Raw genomic sequence first — 16,426 nt, 5'->3', positions numbered from 1 at the left:
CAGTCCCCCTTGCGTGGACACCTCCTGTTGCGGTAGGAGGGGAGAGGCACTTTCTCTCCTCTTCCACCTCTAATTACACAGCTGCATGGGTACCTCTTCCACATTTTAACTGAGCAAGAGAAAAAATGCAACTACTTAGAGCTGGTATTTTCAGCTGGTTTCAAAGCTGGTGGCAGAGAGCTTGATCGCAGATTTTGCGACTTGAGGGAAAATTCTTTTGGATTAATACTAATTCCTGTTCATTGGGCTTGGCAATTTTAGCAGAAGGTGAAGCTATTCTTAAAGCCATTTGTGTCTTTCTGGATCTCTTTTCCAGGTAGAGTAGAGAACAAGAGGGACCAGCTGTTCTGTCCTCACCAGCGTTGCTCTTTAGCCCTCAGCCCATGGTGGATCTAGGCTCTTCCCTTAGCACCCAAGACTTGACTGAACTTCAAAGCACAGGAACAGAGACTGCCTGGTGGTGTTTAAATTGAATGAGAGCCATAAGCAGCTCTTTGTGTTTGAGAGAATTGTAACAGTGTGGAGCACTGCCCCAAACCTTGCACTCTTGTCTCCCTTTAGGTGTTGGTGCCAGTGCAAACATCTTTCAAATGACCCTCTTCCCATTTCTCATCTAGTGGATGTTTTATCTGTGCTTTGTTGTTATTACACTCTCAGCAGTACTTAAGGGAAGAAAATGAGCATTAACTGGATTTCCTTGAGATTTTGAGTGGTTTAGTTCATTTTAATATCCTCTAAAGTGACAACAGGAGCAGCTTCAGTAGCCACCAAGCCCTGCTTCTTTCCATATCCTTGACATCACTGAGATTGCTTTGGGCTGCCCTGATCAAGTGAGCTGCACTCTTGTTCCCGAGAGAAGTCTTACATGGTCTGTCAGTCTTTTGGCAGCCGTGCAACTAATGAAGCCGTTAACTGATGATACCCAGTGTAAGGAAGGGTGCTGTGAGTTACACTGTTCTGGCATAGCATGGACAGAAGTTTTTCAGTCTTGCTACTTCGTTTTGTCTGCTGGGATCTGAAGATTCTAAAGTGCATGACAAGGAGCAGCGAGATTGGCCTTGCAGAAGCTTGTGGTGGTTTCTAAAATTGTTTGAAGGACAGTAATGTAGTAAGTAATCTGGTAAGAGGTTGATATACCATGAGCGATCCCTATGGCACAGTAAGTACACGTTGCCCTAAAGGTATTTGATTTTGAGGCAGATGAAGACACTTTGCTTTTCTGATCTAGAAGCAAAACTCTTATGGCTGGGAAGTGGCAGCCTTTTTCAACAAAGCAAGAGGGGCTGGGAAGAACTGCAGCTGCCAGGACCTCTCCCGTCCTTCCCTCTCCCTCCGCAGGCAGTCTGGCCGTGTGCTTGCCGTGATCCAAACCCCATCATCCCTTTCAGCCGTGAAAGATGGTGTGAATAAGAGCCAAACTCCTTGGACGGTGGCTGGCTTGAGCATCTTGGCTGGGAAGAGTATTTTGTGTTCTTACTTTGAATTAAAGGGTGAACTGTGGGAAGTTATTAATGATATCTATAATCAAGGATTAATCAAGTAAATCGCTCTAGTCAAGTGCATCTTACTGCACTGAGAGTGTATAAATAGAAACGATAGCGGTGGTGAGCTTTCATGTGCAAACACTGTGGAGATGGTGCTTGGAGAGCACATTCTGCATTTAAGTTGCTCTTTTGCTTTCCACCCGAGCTGGCCGACGTGAAGTGCTGCTGGTTGTGTAACGTCTGAGCAGAGAACACGCTGAAGAATTTTCATTCTGATTCTGATTCCTCTCAAAATCGGAAGGGGGAGAGTAAAACCGTATTTCTTCTCAAGAATGCCTTTGGGTTACTTGTAACAAACCACAAGTCTACGCAGTAGTTTAAATAAAGAGCTAAAAATGTAAGTCTTAAAAAATAGTGTTTGATGGTTTCAGTACAGCTCAGAGCAGATGTTGAAGCTTTTTTGAGAAAAAAAAATCTTCAGGAGGTATTCAGTGTTTGAGCTAATGCTTCAGTGGAAGATACTAGTTCAAGAATTTATTGAAGCAAAAAGGAAATCATGTGAATTTAGCCTTAATGTAACTTTTGGATCCTGGAGTAGTCTATTATTTTGATGTTCATTATATTTTTAGGCATTTATTTATCTGCTTTTTAAGGGGCCTCATCTCTACCTCTGCTTTCACAGCTGGAAATAATTGTGGGAGTCATTTGAAGGGTGAAAATGCCATATATATGTATAATAATATAAATATATGGTGTCTCCCAGGAGTTTTTATATTCAGATTCCATATGTAGAGGGTGATTTCTGGTATGAGGAATACCAGATAGAAAATAAATGCAATTCCCTGAATGCCATATAAACATGAGGGGTTTTTTTTGTCATGAACTTCTCTCTCTTGAGGAAGCCGTGGGAGCCCTGTTGTAGCAAAAGCTCTGACAGCTGCTGAATCCTTAACCTGGTGTTGTTAAGATCTACTTTGAATCTGTTAAAAACACTGGTGGCTGTCTGTAGCTCTCTTTGCACGCCTGTTTCCAGTGTTACTATCATTAAGGGACTTTTGCTGAGAAAAGCCTTCTATAGAGAGATTAAAAAATAAATAACATTGGGAGCAAATGTGTCTGTTGGACATGCTCCCCCAAATGTCACTTGCATGCTTCTGGCACACCCCAGCTTAGTTGTATCTGTTCAGTATGATCAATTTGAAGGGTCTCATCTCTTCTGTCTGAATTTACTTGTGCTCCAAGGAAAATAAATGAGAATATTGCAAGTATGTGACTGCTTGGTCTTGGCTCTTCAAGACTGAGGTACAAGTATGGTAGTTCTTCATTGCTCTAAGAGCATCTTTGTATCTGAAAACATTAAACTTCTGTCTGGGAGGATACTTGAAATTATTTTTACGCAGAGACATTTTCTTTGTCTAGTGGGATATTGAAATTAATTTGCAGGTCTGTTTGAGGAGTTAAAATTCCTCTTTCATGCAGGATCCCTAGTTTATTCTTTCTGGATGAAAATCCATGTGTACATAAGAAGACATGGGCAAAGTCTGTAAGAGTTACTCAGGCAGGACAAGATAGGTTAGGTAAATGCTTTTGTGCTGCTTGTGCAGCAACAGCTAATTCAGCAAACGCACTGGGACAGCACCTGCCAAATTAGTGGGCGTATTAAACTTCAGCCAAGCTCAGCTAAAACAGTCTCCAGATCCAAATCTCTTTCCTTTGTTTTGGAGCAAGGTAACAGGGAAACACAGAAATGGATTGTGCATTCTCAATTAATCATGTAGCTGTAGATGGTTAAAAGGAGCCTCTCGGATGCTCTTAAGGCAACATATTCCTGCTAAGTGATTAATTGGGTTATTCATGTCCCACTGCTGCACCTAGTGATGATCTGAAAACAACTTTATGGGTTGTGAATTTTGTGGTGATGAGCACCAGAGACTTGTGGAATTCATGGCTTTTGTGGTGATGAGCACTAGAGACTCATGGAATTCGTATTTTCTTATTTGTTATTGCTTGAACATTTATTAAACTTTGTTTAAGGACTTTTGCGGGATTCTGTCATCAAGCTTGACTGGTTTATTGGTATGACTTGAATCTCAGAATGAAGCTCTGGGGCTGCATGGCCAACTCTGTTCCTTTTGCCGTTGCTTGGTGAATCCTTTGAAACTTACCTGTGCTTTTGTAAATGTTTGCTTTGAAAGGTAGAAATCACACTGTCTTAATCGTATTGTTTGCATATAATAGTACATAGTGACTCCGCAGGACTGGGTTGGTGGTGGGTTGGTGGCCTCCAGCCAGACCGAGATTTGCAAAAGGTGTGAGAGTATTCGAGTGGGAATTGGGTACCCTGTTTTGGTGGCTCCGTTTGGAAATCCTAGCTGAAATCATTTACAGCTTAATCACACACGGAAAGCGTCTTCAGTTCCCGAGGGAGTTTTATTCATTCAAGTTTGCTGCTAGTAGAGTTCATGTTACATTAGGAAACCACAATTCCTGACCTCTGAGTTGAATACATGTTTTTAAAAATAGAGATGAGACAGAAGAAAGAAGAATAAATAGACTTCATATTAAGGGCTTGCCAAAAGCAGATCTACGTGCTGCAAAATATTACATCAAACTTTCTGCGAAATGATTGAATCAAATTGTTTTTCGGGGGCTCATGTTGGAAAAATAGTACATTGATTATGACAGACAGTTGAAGGGTAATTCTGCATTTTTCATCTTTGCCTAAGCAAACTGAAGACTTGTCTTGAAGAAGCAGCAGGTTATTTTCGGATTTACTTTAACAGAGAGCTGTTGATGATAAATGCCTTCTAGAAGACCCACAGCCCCACCAAGGCAACAGAACTGATAGAGGAGTACAGAAAAACAAATATTTAAAGCATAAGTTTATTCTGAGTGGAGGTTGAATATGTAACATTTGAGTTGTTTTAATTGTGATAAGCCTGACGGTGAACACTGAGGAAGTATGAATCACGTCCTTATTTAAAAAAAAAAACAACGAATAGAGTTCCACACACTTTTTATTAGCAGCATCGTGCTGCACGGTATACATTGAGAAGTATGCTGGGGTTTGGGTTTTCGGGGGTTTGGGGTGGTTTTATATGGCATGCAATTAAACAGCAGGAGAATCGAGATATGAGTTCTGCAAAGGGGCACCGAGATGGGCTGGGGCCCGGGGGCGGTGGCAGAGGCAGAGGGACCTGGGCTGGCTCAGAGCAGAGGCAGTGTGGAGGGGACCTAACAGCAGCCCCCCGTGCCTGGGAGGAACTTAGTGAGAAGACACATCCAGGCTCTTCAGCATGGTGCATGGCTGGAGGGTGAGAGGCAACGGGTGTGAGTTGAAACAAGAGGTTCAGTTGGGTGTAAGGAAAAACTTCACCATGAAGATATGTGAGCAGAGTTGCCCACAGAGGCTGCGCAGCCTTGGAGGGCTTCAGGAGCTTACTAGGTAAAGTCCTGAGCAACCTGGTCTGATCTCATAGCTGTTCCTGCTCTCAGAAGGAGGTTGGAATAGAAATCTTCCAAGATTCTTCTGACCTCAGTTTTCCAATAATCCTGTATATTTGACATGTGTGATTATAGCTGGTGGCTTGATTAAAGCATGAAGGACTCTAAAAGAGTGACAGAGAAGTTTTTTTGTTGCATGATCAATGTCAGTAAGAGGTTTATGTCATGTACAGCAATATACTTACATAGTTGTGAACTGTGGGCAAATTTATATTCCTTCCAGTGGTCCCTGTGAGAATGAGCACCTCACAGATTTAAAAAATGCTGCATGTGAACTTGCCTCAAAAAACTAATGCAGGGGCCACCCTGAGAGCGGCTCACACTGATGAGCTGTTTCTCATCAGATTCACCCCATAGAAGCTTGGTGTGTGAGATGCAGCCCCAATAAAACAGTTCACATCACCCGTTGAAACAAAGCAGCTGAAAGGGCTGTGCTGGGTCCATTGGGCACAGGCAGAGTGATTTCCCTGCGTCTGCTCCAAACTGAGTCCTGTCGTTTTGCTTCTTCATCTGTAAGTGCACGTGCAGCCCAAGCAGGGCGATGGGGGAACTGTTTGGTACCGGCGTACTGAAGTATTAGTGGAAATCTTTCCACTGTATCAAGCGGATTTTGAATCAGACCTGAGCAACAACACGAGATTCCTAATGAAAGAAAATAGTTTAGGGATTAGACCGAGCCTGAATTTAGACAGGTTTTACAGCCTGTGCAGTGAGAGAGGGAGGGGAGGGCTGGTGACAGTGGGATCTAAATTAAAGCACATACTCAGCTTTTACTGGAAAACACACAGCAAATCCCAGTGATTCTCTGATTCGTCTCACAGCCCCATGCCATAGAGTGTGCAGCGTTCAGCTGTTCTGCCAGGCAGGCTAATGGAGGTCTCTCGCCCTTTCTTTCATGTCCCATTCATTCGTCTCTGTAAACTCACATGCTGTGAGGTTATTTTTGGGGCCTGTTGGAGAAGCCAATGTTACGTCAAACTGACAGTCGCAGTGCGCCACGTTCCGCGTGCAGGTTTTCACGGCAGCGAACGGAGGCAGGATTGCTCTGAATGTGCTTTGTTTCGGATGCTGAACTTTTTGTGACTGAGGCATTTTAATGGAAGGGGTAGGAATGGTCAGGTATAAAGTATTTGAAAACTATCATTTACTTGTCAGCTGTTGATTAGAAGTGTTGTGATTTGGTTTATTGATAACATTTTCTATAGCAGGACAGGAAAATGCCACATTTCCAGATGATATAAATCATCAAGACTTAATTGCCTTCAGATCAGTGGATTTCTGTGGATTTTCACTGGGTGAAATACGGCCTTTATGAAACAACCTCACTCAACTTTTTGTCCTCTACCTTTCCACTCAAATATTTGTCCCTCATCCCAACAATTGCAGATCTGGTAATTTCCACATGGAAGCTTTTGCTCAGCTCAGGGCTTATCCACAGAAGGGGTTTTCCCCATAGCTGACATGATACTGATGTCAGAAAATGAGACTCTTTATGGTTTTGTTGCACATTCATAGTATTTAATTTAGTCAATATTTAAAATGTCTTTAGGGTCTCAGTATTGCTGATCTAAAAATGCTTCATCTGAGTAGGCTTATTAAAATCAATAGGGCTCTTCATGTGCTTGACCTAAATTATTTGTCTAGTTCTTCTTAAAACAGGAGAAATCTGTCTCCAAGTCAATGGATGAAAGCTGTTGGAGATGACGTTGTGAAATTGCTGTCTTTTTAAAAAGATGCTACTGACGTTTGCTCTGAGAGCCTCTACTTACTACAGACAAAATTAATCTGGGAAAAGCGTAACTGTTACCACTGCAATATGCTGCCGTTATGTTTGAATACATCTTTAAAAGGCCTTTCAGTGTAGATTTGCTGCATTTTCCCCCGTTTCACAGGTACTGTGAACAAGGACACTGAACCCAAAGATCCGTATCCCATTCCAAGGAAGATTATGGCTGAACCAGACTACATAGATGATGACAATCCTGAATTAATTAGACCTCAGAAATTAATTAATCCTGTGAAGTCATCCCGGAATCATCAAGATCTCCATAGAGAGCTGCTTATGAATCAGAAAAGGTAAGAGTCTAAAATAATCACTCGTGCCACCCTCCCACCCCAAACACACGGCTTGAGTTTTAGTTTCATCAAAATGACATTTTGCCCAAAACCCAGCAGACAGTTTTCGTTGATTCAGGTCTTGTAGATGAAAAGATTCTGATTCTTAACTGTGGCGTTTATTTCTGTTTGAATTTCAGTTGCTCTGCAAAAGCTTGCTCTAAAAGACTTCTCACTTTGTTTTTTGAATGCTCACAAAGGGTCAGTTTCAAGAGGAAGCAGATCAGGTCTCCCCTATCACATTTCATATTGGTTGCCTGGGCACTGTAATTTGCCTTGAGCTCTTAACTTTATCAAATATTTGACAAAATTTTTCTATTACCAGCAGGATCATAAAATCTGTGAGTTTTCACTATTCCCAGCACACTGGGTTTATGGGGCCACTTTTAAATCAAAGAAATCAATGTATTTTATTTCACATGAAACTGTTCTCTACTTACTTGATCTGTCGTGCAGTGCAGTGTGATAGTCTGGTGTCTGCTCTGCTGCTGCACAAGTGTTTCTTTGTATGTTACACAAATGTTGCTACCTCCATTCTGGGATGGGATGCACAGCTGTTGCTCCATATATTGCTTTTAAAGATGTAGATAACTGGAACTAGATTTCATCAGCTTCAGAGACACAAGCGTTTGGCCCAGAAATAGCTGAAGTTCTGTTATTAAATCTCTTCAGCAACAGAGGACTCATTCAGAAAACACGTTAAGAACATAGTGACCAGACCACACACTGGAGGAAAAGCCACCAAGCCTGGTGATGCTCCTCCATTTAAACGAACAGAAGCTAACTATGATATGAATTAGTGATTTGGTGCATTGAAGCCACCCAAAATGGACTTTCCAAAGGCAAAGGTGTGGGGATCTACAAAACAGAAGTGGAAGAATGGTGTTTCAGAGTGCGTTTGAGAGTAAAGTTGCTGGTAACAGCCATTCAGGCATTTTGAGACCCAGGACCTTGATAAAGGAGAGGAGGAAGCTATTGCTTTGGCTACTCCAGCACAGCTGAATTTGCCTGTTTTGCAGGAAGAGTCTCATTAGGAAAGTTTCTGTGGTTTTGTGGTTTTTTTTTTCCCTCTGGCAGGGTAGTATTTTAAGGGGAGAATTAATCTTTTCTATGTGCAATAGCAAAATCCTCACAAATGCTAGGCTTGGATACTTAATTCTAACTGAATTGCGTACACAGTACAACATCTCTTTAGTGATGAAGAAGTAGAAATGTTTTACAGAATGCTATCTGAATTGGAAGAAACTGGCCTAAATAGGTGTTTGTCCCATTTTTCGTTAATGGGATTAAACATCAAAGTCAGTTCCTGGCACTGAGAAGTTCATAGTCATTGAAAGACAGATAGTTGAAGTTTCCCGACTTATGATCTTATTCTAAAGAATGTGGAGACTGCAATAAATTAAGGCTATTTTTTTTTAAGTTTATGAAAGCATAAAGCACTTTTAAATAGTATGAAGTTCTTTTCTTCTAGGAGAATATCCTATTACATAGAGGAGTTGTGCAGCCCTCAATACCCACTCTTCTCTTATTGTGATTTTGATTAGCTGCAGCTGTTAATTTTAGATTCCTATTTATTGGTGCGGAAATGAAATACTTTGCGGGTTTTCACCAGCAGAAAACCTGGTATTTTTGAGAAGAGAGTTAGTCTTCTGAGCTTCATGCCATTGTACTAGCTCTGATATGAGGCTTTTCGGTAATGTAGTATTAGGCTTGTGTTCTGCTTTTTTACAGCAAACTGTCATATGTATGGAGAACTTTTAGTACTCTTACAGAATTCTGCTTAACATACACCCTATTTTATTGTGAAGACTCAATGTAGGCACCTGCAGCTTCACTTTTTGATCAGTGAGCTCTGAATAGCTGTTTCTGGGTCTTAGAAGGTATTAACCAGTGCTGGTCTGACCATTCTCTGTGCCTACTGCGAGCAGTGTCTGTTGGATCTTGAACTTTGTAGTTATTTACTTGCAAAAATGGTAGTTGCTTTGGGCAAACAAAGAGCCAGGTAGTGGCACCTCAAAGCACGGGTCACTTCTCTTAAACTATTTTTACTTATTAGGAGTCAACCTCAGCTCTGCAGAATATTGGTCCCGTCCCTTCCAGAGCTTTTAACCCTATCAGCTCTAACATATTATAGCACACTTTGCTTGCTCCATATCAAAGCTTTAGGATTTTTTTATTTAATCAGAACAATCATCAGGAGGTGATAAAAGGCTCTAACTTAGTCCAGTAGCTGCCTGTTTGTTGCTTTTCCTTCTTACGTAGGAGAGTGAAAATAGGATTGACATTACAGTTTTTCTGTTACAGACCTGGCTACCAACCACACTTGATTAGACTGAGAGGTTTTATATACTTGTATCTTCTGTGCATTCCCTTTATTATAGCTACAGCACATCTAAATCACTTTTGTGCCTCTGCTTGGTTTTGGTGCAACCTTACTTAAAAAAAGCAGGAACCAGTAATGTTACTTAGCAGCGTGCCTCTGGTTCGTGGCTATCTTGATGGCTAATTGCCAACACAGAAGTTTCCATTGATTCAGCTCTCACTGACCCAGTAGTAGTAGTAGTAGTAGTAATAATAAAAAATCACTCCAGCTTTTCTCTGCCTGGCTTAAGTTTTATGTGTTAAAATGTAATTAAAATAGCACGAAGCATAAAATATTAACACAGTCTTGTATCGTCTGTTGCATGCAGGCCATGAGATCTATTATGAGAAATAGGGAACAGCATTTGGCGTTGCTAAATATTTGATTTTGCTGTCAGGGTATGTACATGGATAGAGTGTTGCATAATATATGGAGTCATTCATAGATGTCACCATAAAATGGCATTTTAATGTATTATTGGACGTGCTGTCAGATATGCATATTATGGAAGAATTGGGCAACTACAGATACGTAGCAAGTAGGGGAAGGGTAAAAATACACTTTCTGAAAGCTTGTTCAGATTATTGACTTTCTTACAGTTGAAGTAAAAAACAGTTGATGTTAAACTTAATGCTGGATGTTTTCACATAATAGTCTTCACAGGGAAAACGGCAATGACAAAGGCAAATTTTGGATCTTTCTGCTCAGACTTAAGTGACATTAATACTTGAATAACGGGGAGAGTTTGAATTTTATCCTAACAAATTTTGAAAACATCATCGCATAACAGAGATAGAAGAAATAGCTGAAGTCACAAAAATAAGTAGGAGTGAGGGTGTATCTGATGTGTGCCTGTATAAATAGAGTCATGCATCTTCCCAAAGAGTAAGCTTTCTCATTTTAGAGTAGTTGGCTTGGAAAGCAGTTCATGCTGAACAGACCTGAAACATTCCATTGATGTTAAACATTCCATTTAGTAGCTAAAGACTTGTGCGAGGGAGAATCCTCCAGCCTTTGTCTGGTCTCCAAGGTGACTGCAATAAAAAAATATTCTGGATTTTTGTTGGTTTAGCCTCTTCGTGATTTTGAGTGTAGCCTGGGAGCTCTGACTGGAAATAGCTTTGCATCCAGGCATGGGTGAAGCTGTCACATTTTCAGGGAAGGACAGAATCCACGATTTCCAGGAGCAGTGGGACAAATTCTAGAAGGAGACCACATTTTAATTCTTTCCACGCGAACTTCTGTGGGCATAATAGCCTGCATAAGACTGTCTGAACACAATCTTTCCGAGTTGTCAGCCAGCAAGGGAATTCTTTTTGTCCAAAAAAGACTAGCTCTGTTTGTTTCTAGCTTTACTAGAACCTTGGTTTGTGATTTTGTTTTTTTTAATCCATTCTTCTGGAATTGAGAGAATAGAGGGAAGACTAAAGATGAAAGTCAGATAGTGAATTATACAGGAGAGATACTAGCATGCACGTTGAAGTGAAATATCGTCAGTAATAATATGGCTTAAATTCTATTTTAGGGTTTTGGTTATAAACTAGGCAAATGTCTGTGTTTTTTCCTTTTAATTAATTAATTATATTAAAATATATCTAAATGGGCAACTGTTTGACTTTAGAAAACCTGCTTAAAATTCTGTGTGCGTTTCTTCTAATTAAAACTGATCTCTTTCTTCCCTGTTTCCACCACCACCACCACTCCTCCCATTTAATTTGAAGGGGTCTTGCACCTCAGAATAAGCCAGAGCTACAGAAGGTGATGGAGAAAAGGAAACGAGATCAAGTTATTAAACAACAAAAAGAAGAGGAAGCACAAAAGAAGAAATCAGATTTGGAAATAGAGCTACTGAAACGGCAGCAGAAACTGGAGCAGGTAAGATGGGGAATAACACTACCTTTACACATCTACCTCTGAGCTATTCACCTGAGGCTCCTTTTGTAGACCACAAAGAAGCAGCAGCTGATTTTTGGCACGTTTCCTCTGATCAAATGCAGATTTTCTTTTTTCTGATGAGTCAAACCACACTCTACAATTACTTCTGTGTTGTCACTTACCAAATAGGAACTGCATGTGGTGTCTGCCTTTGGTCAAATGAATCCTGCACCAGGCAACAGGAATGTGTGTGGAGCACTGACCTTATTTAACCATTGAAACTGTGGTGAATTAGTCAACTTTTGTAGTCTTAACTAAAGAGATGATCCAGTAAGGATGGCTGTTAGGCTGTAGTACATCAAAAACTGGATGCTTAATGAGTAAAAAAATCAATTGATTATTTCTCCTGGGTTACATAAGAAACTAGATGACTTTGTAGCCTTAAAACGCGTGACCCCATTGGCGTTTTCACATAAAGGAAAAGATCCTCAGACCCTGAGTGTGGGGGTGATGTGGAGTTGGAGTTCATGGTGGTGAAGGGCCAGCCAAACGTCTCTGTGCGTCTTAAGGCACTTCGTGTACCTGCGAGGAAATATTTCTACAGTGAAACACCTCATCAAGAAGTCACTGTGCATCAAGCATTGCATTCATTTTTAAATAAATGAATGATTTTTAAAACAGTATCTCATGTTTTTCTCAATGGAAATCGATTAAACCAAATAATTATTCTACTGAAAATGAGGTGTAATCCAATCGTTAGGTTTTGGGGTGTTTATTATAGTTCTTTTTTTTAATTAGGCTTAGAAATATTTTTGGAGGGAGAAAGCTATTGTATTTTTAAGTGTATCATCCTGTTGCTTTTCCTTTCCACTCTTAAGAGCCCAGCTTCAAATGGTTCGGCTTGTGGGAAGATTCGATTTGAAACTGAGCCATCCAAGGACATATGTAGAATAGAAAATGCTGTTAGAAGAGGAAAAGCCTGCCCATTGCAAATAATGCCGTGACTTTGTAAACATCATAGGAATGGCATTAATTGCCAACAGGACTCATGGAAGGAACGTTGTCATGATTTATTGTAACAAGGCATGTCCCTTGCCAGCGAACCAGAGACAAAAGAGAGATTGTTTAGGTGAGCCATATGTGGTCCCCATTAATCAGGGAGACCTTGCTCTGTTAAAAAAAAAATTAAAAAAAGTTCCTTTCTGGAGCTCCTTTTGTTAGTTTTCTAAAGGGTTGTTTCTTCCTTTCTGCTGACTTATCTGCCTGCACTGAGGATTGCTAGGCAATCCGTATTCTGTGCCATGGGTGAGCCGTGGTCTGTGTGGGCACTGTATAGCCTTGCCCCACAGAGCAGAACGTCTCACCTCACATGGAAGTTCTGAGTGTCTGCGTGGGCAGGAGCTCCAGCTGGGTTAAAAACGTCAGTGAATGGGCTCTCAAAAATGAACATCTAAGGGCCAAGGAGGAGTTTTATTTTTTTAATTGCTTTTTGTGATAGACAAAGCAGATACAGCAAAAGAGGCTCAAGTTAGATACAGAAATCATCGCTAGACACTCAGGAATAAATTCTGCAAGTGTGCTCAGTAGTAGCTGTTCGCATGTGTTCTCCCACAAGGCACATTCATCCTTCTCCTGTTGTAAAAGCCAGAGAAGGGAATTATTGTTGTTTCTGCAATGAAGATGTCCAAGAATTTGTTCAAAAATGCTTCATCTTGTTCTTGTACTGGGCTTGCAGAGTTTCTGTCCCTCTGGCAAAGGTGGACATCTGGAACAAGCTAGAGCCAAGGATTTGAAAAGATTTATCATTTATGAGAACAGATACCCCCAAATAAATGAGAGAAAGAAAGGAAGCAGTTTAAAGGGTTTTGCATGGCCAGTCATTGAAACCTTTAGTTTTTTATCTTGTATTTCAATGAGCTGTTTTATATACATTTTTACGTGTGATTCCCTTTTAAGCTGGAACTGGAGCAACAGAAGATACAGGAAGAGCAGGAAAATGCGCCTGAATTTGTCAAAGTCAAGGGCAACTTGAGGAGGACGGTCCAGGAAGCAACAGAAGCACCAGACTCCTAGAGCCAGCGCCTGCTAAGACTTCCAGCTTTCCTGCAGAGAGAAGCTTTTGCAAGTTGTCTCAGATTTGCCCCTCAAGAGGGAAAATAACAGCATCCAGCTGACACTGAAGATGAGACTTTTAATTCCTGGGACGTGTGGATTAAAAAGACCGTACCGTAAACAGATCGACTTGCCAAATGCAGTCCTGAGATCAATGGATAAGGAGTCTGTTTGTCAGTTCAGTGTCATGGACCAGTCTGATGTGCTTACTCAGAGATTTTAACCAGGGATACTAGAGAAACTCCTTCAGTGTTGCACTGCTTTATCTCTTGTGATCCTAATTTAGTGGAGATACACAGACTATATTTTGCTTTAAAACAGAACAAAAAATCCTCCTGTGATATCTTATGATGCTCTGCTGTGCAGGTAAATTTCCTCCATCTAGACCTACAGCCTGTGTATATCCCACAATGATTTGTGTTTAGTTGGAATTTTTATCAAATCTGGGAGGATATAAGGTATGTTGATCACTGCTGCTTATCCCCACTAGGATAAGCAGGTGTGGGCAAACTGGGAATGCCTGAAATTCACCAGCAGTGAACAGTTAAGCAGCCTTAAAGCCCACTTCTCCCTGTTTGGCTTGTAGAATTTTGGCTATGAAAGAGCAGAAATCTGGTGATCCCCTCACTGGGGAGAATCCAGAAGCCGATTTATCTCTGTCTCTGAACTTTTCCCTTACACCATTGTGTACAGGCCTGTGCAGTGCTACCTGTGAAGTTACCTCTGTTATGTCTTAATGCAAAATGACCTGTCTTCTACTTCTGTGTTTTGAAATCCTACTTACTTTGCTGTTGTGGCCTTTCTTCTCCGAGGACATGCTGATCTGAGTACAGTGTTAACACATTACTTGGTAGTGTTTAAACTCACTTGCTGGAACTGAAATCAGGAAACTCATCTGCCATCAGTTCCTGCTCCTTGCTTGAAGGAACTTGTTGCAGTTCCTCCAACAGAGTAGTGTTTAAGCCAGACCGAACTGATTATGAGAATCAGTACTGAGATGGAATTTTCTTCCCTAAAGTGAGGAATAAAATGAAATTCATTTTATCCCATCCTTCCTTTAGCCTCAAGAAAGAAGAGAAATGTGTTACCACTGAGTCTTAGGGTCCAATTCTGTCACCTTCTGCCTTTCCACGAGTTGCCCCCGTGACTTGCCATTCAATAAAATACTGATCAGCTTGCATAGGAGTGGCAGAATCTGATCCTTCATGCTTATGACTACTAGTTATCCAGGAAAGCCTGGGATGAGGAGGGGGAGACAGATTACTCATGTAGGATTATAGAATTGGATTCTTACCTGGTGTGAATGGGTGCAGATATCTTTTCTTCAGAATCTGGGGAGAAATCCTCATCTTCCTTGGTTGGCGCAGTCCAAGCTCTTACTGAAGCTGTGTTCATCCCTGTCAGCTGAGGATCTAATCCTAGTCTTTGCCTTAGGATGCTAAACAAAATAATTTCTACTTTGTAATTACATTGGACATAACTGTTTGAGAACACTTTTTATTAATATCAGCAGTAGCGTGTTTGTATTGTAAAGGTGATGGGGGAGGGTTTGTTGGTTTGGTTTTTAGTTCCTTTTGCCTTTCCTGTAAGTATCGGACATTTTAAATACAATTTCAGCGTAGCACTTGGGACTAAATGCTCACAATTAGAAATATTTCCTAGATACAGACTTCAATTTGTCAAGATGCAGGCATTTTTTATGAGGACATAATCAGATTGAGAGTAAATTGAATTGTGATAAGTGTGTTGCTATTGATTTAGACTTGCAGTGTGACTCATGTCTAAAAGATTAAATGTGAAGATGGTTTACCAGACTGTTCAGATTATGAACATGAAAAAAGACAAAGGCCAAATGTAAGACTCTTCCACGTATTTTCTCAACAAAGGAACACCCTGAGTGCTGCAGGTTCTTCCCTTTCTCCTTCCCTTCTTCTGGAAGTAGAGGAGCTTCCTTTCTGGCAGCACATTATTCAAACCCTTGCACTGACTGAGTTTGTTTCACGTTGTTGAGACAGCACTATATACGAACCTTCCATGCCACACTCATGTTTTATCTTAGCCAGTCCCAGCCTGCCAAACTTCATGCCTCTTGTCTTCCGCTCCACAATTAACCTTCTGCTCTGTGTGGAAATGTCTAGAAGTTGGTCAGGAAACCCTCCTCTGGCTTGAGCAGGCCATTTCTTCTTGAGCAGACATTGCCCCTTGCTGAGCATGGCAATCCTACCATGCATGTACAGTGAAATAAAGCTGGTGTAGTCCAAATGGCACTGGAGTTGGTGGGGAACAAGGACCTCTCTGGCTTCAGTGAGGGTGTTGGATTGGGCCCTTCAATGCTGAAGGCATTCTGCTTTCTCTCCACGTTAGCTTGTGATTCAGGGTAGAGTTTCTCTTTCCGAAACACAGGAGGCCAGAAAACTCCCTTGTACATATGGCGTGAAGTAGGTTTTTGTTTTCAGTTGGAATTAATTCTCTGTGTGAACAGAACATCAACGCGTGTGTTAGAACATCTTTGAATTCTGCTGACCCTTTAGTTTAGGAATCCCAGCCACCTTCATGTCGACTGGACAGGCAAAAGCTTGTCATTAAAGTCAGGATTGGGCTAGAATGGGCAACCCTTAAATGGGTGGTCAGCTGGTCCCACCACAAGCGTCCTGTGTGGCTACTCCAGTAAGAAACTGCTTGCCAGTGAGCGTAAGCAATTCCTAACCTGCCCTTCAGCTGTATGGGTTTTGAAGCAATCCGGCAAATACGTCAGTGATTTGAAAATGGCTCACTTACCACTTTGTACTTTTTTAAAAACTCTTGCTTTTGATAGTATAGTAGTAAATTTTTTAGCATTTTTGTGGCTTTAACCTTCTGTTAATATCTGCACTTGTTTGAGTGTACATATATAAATATATATAAATATAAAAAGGGAGCCTTAATGGATTTGTTTTCATAATTTAATATTTTTTGTATTTGCTCTTGTATAATT

General features: G+C 41.0%; 1 protein-coding gene across 1 annotated transcript in view; it reads left to right on the top strand.

Moving 5' to 3' along the window:
* Positions 1–14,016, top strand: part of FAM107B (family with sequence similarity 107 member B) — a 61,635-nt gene extending 47,619 nt beyond the window's left edge. Inside the window, exons 2-4 of the mRNA XM_086609986.1 lie at positions 6,881–7,064; positions 11,187–11,340; positions 13,297–14,016. Of these exons, the coding sequence (XP_086466112.1) occupies positions 6,937–7,064; positions 11,187–11,340; positions 13,297–13,413 (399 nt within the window). The 5' untranslated portion in view covers positions 6,881–6,936 and the 3' untranslated portion in view covers positions 13,414–14,016. The remainder of the gene's footprint in view (positions 1–6,880; positions 7,065–11,186; positions 11,341–13,296) is intronic.
* The last annotated feature ends 2,410 nt before the right edge of the window (positions 14,017–16,426 follow it).

The sequence above is a fragment of the Tauraco erythrolophus genome, chromosome 4 (assembly GCF_009769465.1).
Source record: "Tauraco erythrolophus isolate bTauEry1 chromosome 4, bTauEry1.pri, whole genome shotgun sequence".
In the NCBI taxonomy this organism is placed as follows: Eukaryota; Metazoa; Chordata; class Aves; order Musophagiformes; family Musophagidae; genus Tauraco; species Tauraco erythrolophus.
Note: the sequence above shows the minus strand (reverse complement) of the source record. Positions and strands in the feature narration are given on the sequence as shown.